General features: G+C 43.8%; 1 protein-coding gene across 1 annotated transcript in view; it reads right to left on the reverse strand.

The window, feature by feature from the left end:
• Nucleotides 1-988: 988 nt before the first annotated feature.
• The window catches only part of LOC311238007 (chondroitin sulfate N-acetylgalactosaminyltransferase 1-like), a gene marked incomplete at its 5' end in the record, with an annotated part of 30429 nt that continues 19266 nt past the window's right edge, over nt 989-12151 (reverse strand). Inside the window, one exon of the mRNA XM_084325975.1 lies at nt 989-4888. Coding sequence (XP_084182101.1) covers nt 4581-4888 — 308 coding nt within the window. The remainder of the gene's footprint in view (nt 4889-12151) is intronic.

Genomic DNA, 12151 nt, shown 5'->3' on the forward strand with positions numbered 1-12151 from the left:
ATAGACACCAAGTTTGTATTTCTAGTTAATTTGGTTCAAAAGTTATAGCCAAGACCTTTTTCGGACAGCGGCCATATTGATTTGGCCACCAGGGTGGCCCCGCGGGTCGCCGGCTCGGGCGCCCTGGCTGAATCAATTGAGAATACTCTGGGCTACATCTGGGCCAAATTTGGTGCTTTTGCACGAAAATATCCCTAAGGCCCCCAACTAATATGGGGCAATACAGCTAAACAGGGGGGGGGGGGGGTGTAGTGATATGCAGTAGGGACTATAATGCCGGTGCGCGACCTGGACGCCTGAATACTTTTACCAACAGATTTCCAGTTCCGCGTTCTGCAATCTGATTGGCCACTACTGACGTACGCTAGTTCTGCCCCCCGGTAAGTTCCCCACGCCAGTTCTGCACACCCAACTCCGCGGTAAACAGCTGTTTCCGTGTTTCTTGATATATGATGACACGATCACAACAAGAAACGACACTCAGCTGAGTCGGTCGCGTCTATTCTTTTACCAACATAAAGTCATAGGCGGAAACACGGAAACAGCTGTTTACCGCGGAGTTGGGCGTGCAGAACTGGCGTGTGATCGTGTCATCATATAAAAAATTGTCAAGCTACAATATTATAAAATCCTGTCAGGAATTGTGCCTCAAAGCATAAATGAACCGGCATTTCTAAGCACCTTAAACTTACCGCACTTTACCAACATGAAGTCATAGGCGGAAACACGGAAACAGCTGTTTACCGCGGAGTTGGGCGTGCAGAACTGGCGTGGGGAAATTACCGGGGGGCAGAACTAGCGTACGTCAGTGGCCAATCAGATCGCAGAACGCGAACGCGGTACTGGAAATCCATTGGTAAAAGAATAGACGCGACCCGGACGGTATATATGGGTAAACCAGTAACTGTCAAACTGAGTAAACTTGAGTCTCATGCATCCTGTTGAAATGAAATAGTAAGTGAAGATGTGACAAAAACGCACATTGCAATGCATCAATAAATGTTTTATTCAACTTATTCAAGTCAAGACAACAAACAAACAACAAATAAACAAACATGTCAAACATAACACTCCTCAGACAGCATCTCAAGAAGAAGAAAATAAAAAGTTTCTATGGCTTACAATAAAAACATGGTTAAAAAAAAGTGCCTAATTTTCTCTTATAGCTTTGGTCCTCCCCAACACAAGCACAGTTTACTGGGATTGTTTTGTAACGGAATGAACAAAGTGCTGGCGTGGGCTTTTAAAGACATGTCCCCTATCTGCACGCTTGATGAAATCCAATATTTCTTGGGAGCTGAAAAAAGAAAAAGGGTGATGGCCAATATATAGTCCTCAAGCTGTTTTTACTGGTGAGCAAAGCAATTTATGTCCTTGTGTGCACTAATTCAACTGTATGTGTGTGTGTGTGTGTGTGTGTGTGTGTGTGTGTGTGTGTGTTGATGTGCATGCTCCGAGGAGTCATGCAAGATGGACAAAATTAAGGAATATTCTTTAGGTTCAACATGGCATATTCAGACTCGTTAAGTCATTGTCGTTATCAGCTGCGCAACTAGTCAATAAATACCCCCCCCCCCCCCTCTCCTAAGCGTTCTATAATTTCTGCGGCCATAAGTTAGTCGTACGATAGATGTTTGAAATGATAAATTAATCATGTTAATTTTCCACGTCATTATTAATATATTACTGGCATACACTGTATTCATTCATATTCAAAACAAAAAGGCTGTAGGGAATAATTGAGTTGAGAAATAGAAATACCTGTAGACATTATTCATATTTTTCGTAGACTTGATAACATTCTGGCTCTGTTAGAGTTGGAGGAATGACTACACATTATTAGTAGCTAATACTGCCCAGGTCAAATATATTACACACTTTTCAGTTTGTTTGAAGTTGGGGGGAAAAAACACAACAACAACAACAACAACAACAACAACAACAACAACAACAACAACAACAACAACAACAACAACAATAAAATCTATGTGAGAAGTTATCAAAAGAATAATATCATAGAAATAATTAATCATAGGCGACTATAACAACCATAAACGTAACGTTTCACAACAAGGCCATTCCAAGGCTTTTGAAGTCCTTCATTTTTGTTCACTCAGGGTGTCGTTCTTTTTAACGCCCACTAGGTGGCGCCTTGAGCTCAAACATGTATAGTAGGTCAAGCCTATCCGTTTTCAAGGGCCATTCCCAGGACCCACCGCCGTGGGGTTCAATGTCATAACAACAAGGCACATGGCGTTCATTAAGACCCCAAAAAGACGAGCAACAGGTCCTTCTTTTTCGACGGCCTCTCACTCGCATTCGCTCTCGTTTCACAGTCGTTCTCTAGGCTCCTCTATTTCCTCTGCAGGGCCTCGGTGTAGTTAGAGACTTGACCCTCTGTTGTCCTTTCTGGTGAGTTCTTCATGAGAGAAGCCTAGACACTCCCCTCTCCTGGTTTGATTGATTGATTGATTGATTGATTGATTGATTGATTGATTGATTGATTGATTGATTGATTGAACATTTTATTAACAGATTGTTGGTATAAAAGGGCTTTAATGAACCACCCTCCCTGCACAGCTAAACACAGAAGGCGCGTCGTAGAGTCGATGGTAATTTTACATAGCAAACGAAAGGAAACCATAAATCCTCTTTCATCTGGCTTTGTTTTATTGCTATCGCAGGCTATACTCTATCGCTTCTATCGGACTATAAGAGGAAGATATTACTTTTAGACCATTTCCACAACCCATAATAATAAGGATATGTTAGTTAGATGCTTTGTCAGCTGATCATCAAAATCATAAAAAAAAAGAAACGTTCTCCTATGCAAAATACCCATTGTCCTAGACTGGGTCTCTAGCCGTGCGACGATGCGTGGTTAATAACGAGGCACTCTACCGCAGCTGGACACGACGGTGCATGGTTAATAACGAGGCACTCTACCGCAGCTGGACACGACGGTGCGTGGTTAATAACGAGGCACTCTACCGCAGCTGGACACGACGGTGCGTGGTTAATAACGAGGCACTCTACCGCAGCTGGACACGACGGTGCGTGGTTAATAACGAGGCACTCTACCGCAGCTGGACACGACGATGCGTGGTTAATAACGAGGCACTCTACCGCAGCTGGACACGACGATGCGTGGTTAATAACGAGGCACTCTACCGCAGCTGGACACGACGATGCGTGGTTAATAACTAGGCACTCTACCGCAGCTGGACACGACGGTGCGTGGTTAATAACTAGGCACTCTACCGCAGCTGGACACGACGGTGCGTGGTTAATAACGAGGCACTCTACCGCAGCTGGACACGACGGTGCGTGGTTAATAACTAGGCACTCTACCGCAGCTGGACACAACGATGCGTGGTTAATAACGAGGCACTCTACCGCAGCTGGACACGACGGTGCGTGGTTAATAACGAGGCACTCTACCGCAGCTGGACACGACGGTGCGTGGTTAATAACGAGGCACTCTACCGCAGCTGGACACGACGGTGCGTGGTTAATAACGAGGCACTCTACCGCAGCTGGACACGACGATGCGTGGTTAATAACGAGGCACTCTACCGCAGCTGGACACGACGGTGCATGGTTAATAACGAGGCACTCTACCGCAGCTGGACACGACGATGCGTGGTTAATAACTAGGCACTCTACCGCAGCTGGACACGACGGTGCGTGGTTAATAACTAGGCACTCTACCGCAGCTGGACACGACGGCGCGGACGGCTGTATCGCACGCGACAGGCGTTCCTCAAACCTCCACCAGGTGACCCGATTGAGGTCCTCCTGGTTTGTTAAAGCGAGCGCTTTATTAAAAGCAGAGTTCACCCGAGTTCAATGTCATAAAAACCTTATCTGGCGCGTCACCCAGAACCAAGTCACTCCCCAGGACAGGTCCTCGATATTATCCTATATCATCTGATTCGATGTAGCACAACCTTCTACAGTCGGTGTAATATTGATTTTGGTTACTTATAATCGCACCGCCTGTCACGAATTCTGCCAACTCTTGTTGTTGCACATAGATACTGAAGATACTGTAGGTACTGTAGATACTGTAGGTACTGTAGATACTGTAGGTACTGTAGGCCTTCTCACGCACTGACTCTGGAACTCCCTCCCTCAGTCCATCAGAGACTCCCCCACACTCTCCACCCCCCCCACCCCAACCTGTTTTGATCTTTGTTACTGTGACTTTATGTTTTCTGTGTATCGTGCTGTTTCCCTGTTTCCCCTGTGGTCTTATGTTCCTTTTGTTTCTTTGTTTCTCTGTTTCTTCTGCCTAATGTCAGCGACTTCGGGTTCCTGAGAAGCGCTATACAAATAAAATGAATTATTATTATTATTATTATTATTATTATTATTATTATACTGTAGACACTATCTATGTGAGAAGTTATCAAAAGAATAATATCATAGAAATGAATCATAGGAACGTTTCACAACAAGGCCATTCCAAGGCTTTCGAAGTCCTTCATTTTTGTCCACTCAGGATGTCGTTCTTTTTAACGCAGACGGACGCTATAGCTCCCCGGGATAACAACACAACAGAGAGAGAGAGATCTTCTTCAGGTCTTCTTAGCGCCGCCGGGCTGCTGCTGCTGCTGCTGTTGCTTCTGCTTGCGGAGGTGCGCCTCGATCTCGTGCCTGAAGAAGAGCATGCCCAGCTGGCCATGCGACGCCTCGTTCATGGCCTTGGACTGCATGCACATGCGGTACTGGTCCGGGGGCAGCTCGTCCGCGCAGCGCTTCTCGTGCCACAGGTGGAACAGGCCCCGCGAGGGCGCGCGCACCACCAGCAGGTTGCTGTGGAGGTACTTCCTGTACAGGTGGACGTCCTCGCCGCCCCAGCCTTTGATGTCCACGTCGAAGCCCCCTAGTGGAGGAGAGACAGCGTGGTTACGTTTCAAGATTCAAGAGGTTTATTTGTCACATACATACCGGGGCATACAGTGAAATACAGTGAAAGTGGTCATGCCCGCTTTGATTGTCCAATAATACTAATAATAAAATAGACAAAAAAAAAAACAGGTAATAAGCAGACATAAGATGAAGACATGCTAAATTCCTGAGAATGCACTAGGTCCTATGTACACTACTATACAATATACAGTTTTAACTCTCAAGTCAAGTCAAGAGTTTTATTTGTCACGGCATACAATACAATGAAATGCGGGTGGTCTTGCCCGCAACGATGTGCAATACAGTGGGTACAACATATAATAGAATCCAATACAATTATTTTTTTGCAATAACAGGTAACAGGTAACATGGTGTGACATCAAAATCGGTATCTGTACATAGTTATTTACAGAGCATATAGGACATGCTAGGTAGCTTTGGTAGTGCAATACACTGTTACTGTTGCTAATACTGATTTAAAGTGGCCTTTCCTTTTGGCAATAAGTGTGAGTGTGTGCGCATGAGTGTGTGCCCGCTCATGTTGAAGTGTTAAAGTGGCTGCTAGTGTGTGAGCGTGCACAGCGTGCGTGTCGTGTGTGTGCTCATGTGTGCTTATGTGTGGATATTCAGTGTTCTGTGGTACTCAATGTTCATTGTTCAGGACTCTGATGGCCTGGGGGAAGAAGCTAAGCCTAAGCCTCTCTGTCCTAGTAGCTGGGGTTCGCAGGCGTCTGCCTGACCTCAGCAGCTGAAACAGGCTGTTATTGGGGTGGTGGGGGTCTTTCATTATTCTGCAGGCTCTGGATTTGCACCTCTTGTTGTATAGAACCTGCAGGGGAGGTAGTGCAATACCCGTGGTACGCTCGGCTGAGCGCACCACTCTCTGTAGGGCCTTCTTGTCCTGTGCTGTGCTGTTTCCATACCAGGCAGTGATGTTTCCGGTCAGGATGCTCTCTACAGCTCCTGAGTAGAAGGACTGGAGTATCTTCCCCGATACTCTGAACTTCCTTAACTGTCTCAGGTGGTAGAGGCGCTGTTTCGCCTTCTTTACTACTGTGTCTATGTGTGTTGACCATGTCAGGTCCTCTGAGATGTGGACCCCCAGGTACTTAAAGCTGCTCACCCTGTCCACGGTAGCCCCGTTAATCATCAGTGGTGTGTGCGTCTCCTGCTGTCCTCTCCTATAATCCACGATCAGCTCCTTGGTTTTACCAATGTTCAGGAGCAGGCTGTTGTCCTGGCACCAGCGTTCCAGTACCTCAACCTCCTCCCGGTAGGCCTTCTCGTCGTTGTCCGAGATCAGCCCCACCACCACCGTGTCGTCTGCGAACTTCACTATGGAGTTGGAGCTGAACTTGGCCACACAATCGTGTGTGTAGAGTGAGTACAGCAGGGGGCTCAGAACACAGCCCTGGGGGGACCCGATGCTCAGGGTGATGGTGTTGGAGGTCCGACCCCCCACCCTGACCGCCTGGGGTCTTTCGCTCAGAAAGTCCAGTACCCAGGCGCTCAGGGCGGAGCTCAGACCTAGCTCGATCAGCTTGTCCACCAGTCTGGTGGGGACTATGGTGTTGAACGCTGAGCTGTAGTCAATGAACAACAGTCTCACATAGCCCCCCTTCTGACGGTCAAGGTGCGAGAGGGTGCTGTGCAGTACCTGGGAGACCGCGTCGTCGGTGGACCTGTTTGTCCTGTATGCAAATTGCATAGGGTCCATATCACTGGGGAGGGAGGCACAAATGTGGTCCTTGACCAGCCTCTCGAAACATTTCATGACCACAGAGGTGAGTGCCACCGGTCTGTAGTCATTTGGACATGTTGGGGAGGGTTTCTTCGGTACAGGGATGATGGTAGACATCTTGAAGCAGGCAGGGACCACTGACTCCGGCAGGGATTGATTAAATATGGCGGTGAACACTGGGGCCAGCTGGTTGGCACAGGACTTGAGTATGCGTCCTGTTATGCCATCTGGGCCAGCAGCCTTCCTGGTGTTCACCTGCATAAATGCTCTTCTCACACTGTGTTCCGACAACGAGAGAGCGTCCCCGCCCCCCCGCGGTTGCCCCCCCCCCTCCACAACAGCCGGCGCGCCAGTGACGTCACTAGCCGGAGAGCCAGCAGCGCCACTGTCTACACCAAACCGAGCGTAGAAGGTGTTGAGCTTGTCCGCGAGGGAGGCGTCGTCGCTCCCCATTGAGGGGGCGCTGACTTTATAGTCAGTTATTGTCTTCAGTCCCTGCCATAATCCTCTTGTGTCGTTTTGTGCCATTTGTGTCTCCAGTTTGTCAGCATATGTCCTCTTAGCAAGTTTAACAGCCTTGCGTAGAGTATAGACTGAAGCCTTATACTCCTCCATGTTTCCTGACTCTCTACCCAGGTTGTAGGCGGTGGTGCGAGAGTTCAGAGCTGCTCTAATAGTGCTGTCCACCCACGGTTTCTGGTTTGGGAAAACCCGCACCATTTTCGTGAGGACAATACCATCAGCTATTGTTGTTATGTAGCTCACCACTGTGTCTGCGAGCTCGCTGACGTCACTGGCGCTTCCTTTGAACATATCCCAATCCGTGTCTGTAAACACGTCCTGGAGCGTGGCCTCTGATTCGTCGGTCCACTTCTTTGTCTCACGTGACACGACGGCGTCACGTGATCTTTGTTGATATGCCGGAAATAGCAAGATGGAGTCGTGGTCACTCGAGCTTGAGGACCCCGTTAATGGCGGAGCGGCTACTTGTCATTATACTATACTTACTATATCTAAACTATACAAGAACCACCATCGGTTCTTTCCTTAAAGTGACCTTTTATATTCCTCATTCCTTTAAACCTTTCCATTTTGAAGCGTGGTTAAGTTTTCAAGTTTGTTTATTAATTGTCATAGTAAAATACAGAATAATTTATCATGAAATGTTTTTCTGTATGAGCCCCTGGGAGTGTGCTGGATAAACATAGATAAAAAAAGTCAAAAGTACGTCAAATAAAGTGTTCAGTCAATATACATATTGTGGCAAACGTCGCGGTATGCAAATTAGACATTTATTTGAAGGATAAACCTCTTGAGATATGCTCTCTCGTTTTCGAGGGGGTCTTTAACATAAGATTGCGGAGAGAGAAAGATGTCGAGGCGCAGGAATCTGGCTCTGCGTCGTCCGCAGCGAAGGGAAACCCGGACGTGACAGCGAGTGGCACTCGCTGTCGGGGAATTCCAGGCTGGCGAGACAATGCTGTCGCGTCACGCCTCGAAGCGAGGTGGCCGGGATACGGCGAAAGGGGAAAGACAGGCTGGTCGATTGGTGCGCGGAGCGGGGAATGGGAGCGGTGTTAGCGTGTCTTTATTTCCCCCTCGTTCCCCGCAGATGTCCGTTGCGGACAGAGTGGTAGCATTTAGGTACTGACGGAACACATACATGCGCAGCACTAGGTTCACGCACGCACACATGCACGACACGCCCATTAGTTGATTAGAACCGATAAGACACACCTGCGCATAATTAGAGACACACCCCACGTGCACACATGGTACCACACCATTCATAAAACACTAGGATAGCGATAGGCAAGGTGAGCGTGTTGGAGGTGGTTGTTGTAGTGAGAGACATTATTGTATTCAGAGTTTTGTGACAGTGAGTGATGGAGTGGAAGGAGAGAGGAAAGCGAGTAGGTGTTCGTGTGTGTATCGGCCCTGGCCTGGCTGAGAATCTCCCTTGTGTACTGACCCCTGGACTGGATGACGAACCTGAACAATCCCTTTTCTGGCAATGAACCCCATTTGTGTACCGACCCCCGGACTGTCTGACCATTCTATTGCCTGTCGTGCGCTTGTGGTGAGTGGTGCATGATTTGTTTTGATATTATTTGTGGTTTAAATAAAGGAAACAAAAGAGACTGTGCGTGGAAATTACAAGTTCTTGTGGGTTTTTGGACTGTGGCGAGCCTGTTTTATACACGGTTCGTTACAATATATATACAATATACAATACAGAGTAAAAAGAGTAACAGTGAGGTACAATGCAGAAATTGGATGAGGTACAAACTTAGGGTAAGGTGGAATGAGGTATGAATTGTAGTGCAAATCTCTTTACCAATAAATATAAAGTGTGTTTAAGTGAGTAAAGTAGGTGTTAGGGTGAGTGTTTATTTAAAGTGAGTGTATACGTGTGAATGTGTGTGCTGTGAGTGTAGATGATGGGTTGCTACATAGTGTCATTGTCGTTGAGCATCCTGATGGCTAGAAGCTAGAAGATAGATCAGGGAGGGGCAACTGGCGGCCCTCACCGACACTCCATGCGGCCCCAGGCCAAAATTTAAAAAAATTATAATTAGAATTTTTTATTTTTATTTTTGCATTCGACTAAGAGGTTGGCAGTCGACTATGGCTCCTTTCGATCCATTAGTCGACTATTCGACTAATAGGGGTCAGCCCTAGTGTGGACATATTCAACACTGTTGAAAGTGCCGTGCAGCAATATGGGGGGTTTGATAAACTGTCCGCTGTTGTTACCGATGGAGCACCCGCAATGAAAGGAAAACACACAGGATTCGCCGGGCTTCTAAGGCAGAGTGGCGTTGAGTGTCCAATGCTGCACTGCATTATACATCAGGTAAGTTCGCTAACATAATTTCCATCTATTGTGGGTCACTAATAATCAGGGGTGCAGTGGTCATGCCACGCGGTACCACGCCGTCCCAGCACTTTTCTGAACAGAAGTACGCGCACGGATGTGCACGCACACAAAAATGAAATGTTATTTCATCTGATGCAGATTGCATGCACAAACATTGAAGTTGACATTCCTTCTATTGTGCGCCACAAGTGTCTCATTAAAGACAGAACCATTATTGACCCACTGTGGGGGAGGGTGAATGTCATGCCAGTTTGATAAAGGGTCAATGGGAGGCACTCAGGAATGTTTTGTTTAGTAGCAGGATACAAGTTTATACATTTAACAAAATCATTTATTATTGCACTTTTGATTTACTGTTGTAGTGAAATGCAGCAGGAATGCTGCTTTGTGTTTGTTGAGCAGTGGGCTTTAAGTTCATACATTTATTTTAATAGAAGCCTTAATTATAATTTGTCATTTTTGTATATATTTGGGTTACACAGCAATACTTTCAAATTCAGCTGTATTTATAAATTCATAAAGTTGAAATTAAGCATTACTAAATGTGTTTAAATGGAATAAAAACAAAGTTACAACAAATTATAATAGTTTATATGCCTTATTTATCACATCTGTGACTATTATGGGCTATTTGAGTGATGGGGTACTACTGGCGGGACTGCCGATAAACAATGCGGCCCCCCAGATTGAGTGTGGAAATTTAGTGGCCCTCACCATATACAAAGTTGCCCACCCCTGAGATAGATGGTTAGGGGGGGGATTGAGACACAGCTTGTTTAGCCAGAATGATTGCTCACATGGTGGGTTAGTAGCAGGGGAGGGCTGACAGTTAGGCACGTGTTACTAAATGTTCTGCAGTGGCTACATAGACGCTTAGATAGATAGATAGATAGATAGATAGATAGATAGATAGATAGATAGATAGATAGATAGATAGATAGATAGATAGATAGATAGATAGATAGATAGATAGATAGATAGATAGATAGATAGATAGATAGATAGATAGATAGATAGATAGATAGATAGATAGATAGATAGATAGATAGATAGATAGATAGATAGATAGATAGATAGATAGATAGATAGATAGATAGATAGATAGATAGATAGATAGATAGATAGATAGATAGATAGATAGATAGATAGATAGATAGATAGATAGATAGATAGATAGATAGATAGATAGATAGATAGATAGATAGATAGATAGATAGATAGATAGATAGATAGATAGATAGATAGATAGATAGATAGATAGATAGATAGATAGATAGATAGATAGATAGATAGATAGATAGATAGATAGATAGATAGATAGATAGATAGATAGATAGATAGATAGATAGATAGATAGATAGATAGATAGATAGATAGATAGATAGATAGATAGATAGATAGATAGATAGATAGATAGATAGATAGATAGATAGATAGATAGATAGATAGATAGATAGATAGATAGATAGATAGATAGATAGATAGATAGATAGATAGATAGATAGATAGATAGATAGATAGATAGATAGATAGATAGATAGATAGATAGATAGATAGATAGATAGATAGATAGATAGATAGATAGATAGATAGATAGATAGATAGATAGATAGATAGATAGATAGATAGATAGATAGATAGATAGATAGATAGATAGATAGATAGATAGATAGATAGATAGATAGATAGATAGATAGATAGATAGATAGATAGATAGATAGATAGATAGATAGATAGATAGATAGATAGATAGATAGATAGATAGATAGATAGATAGATAGATAGATAGATAGATAGATAGATAGATAGATAGATAGATAGATAGATAGATAGATAGATAGATAGATAGATAGATAGATAGATAGATAGATAGATAGATAGATAGATAGATAGATAGATAGATAGATAGATAGATAGATAGATAGATAGATAGATAGATAGATAGATAGATAGATAGATAGATAGATAGATAGATAGATAGATAGATAGATAGATAGATAGATAGATAGATAGATAGATAGATAGATAGATAGATAGATAGATAGATAGATAGATAGATAGATAGATAGATAGATAGATAGATAGATAGATAGATAGATAGATAGATAGATAGATAGATAGATAGATAGATAGATAGATAGATAGATAGATAGATAGATAGATAGATAGATAGATAGATAGATAGATAGATAGATAGATAGATAGATAGATAGATAGATAGATAGATAGATAGATAGATAGATAGATAGATAGATAGATAGATAGATAGATAGATAGATAGATAGATAGATAGATAGATAGATAGATAGATAGATAGATAGATAGATAGATAGATAGATAGATAGATAGATAGATAGATAGATAGATACTTTATTAATCCCCTTGGGGAAATTCAGGCATCCAGTAGCTCAGTCAGTTGACAGACAATAAAAGCGATAAAAAGGACAACCAATACAACAAACAAACAATGAAGGTCAGCGCTCAAGTTTAAAAAAAAAAGTTCCAATGAATAAATAAATACATTTGAAATAAATAAAGGATACTGTAGCTCCCGGTAAAACACTGAGAAATCTGATGAAACAAGTCGGAGAATTAATTTGAATAAAGAGAGACGC

This window comes from Notolepis coatsorum, assembly GCF_963971535.1.
Source record: "Notolepis coatsorum genome assembly, chromosome: 12".
Taxonomy (NCBI): domain Eukaryota; kingdom Metazoa; phylum Chordata; class Actinopteri; order Aulopiformes; family Paralepididae; genus Notolepis; species Notolepis coatsorum.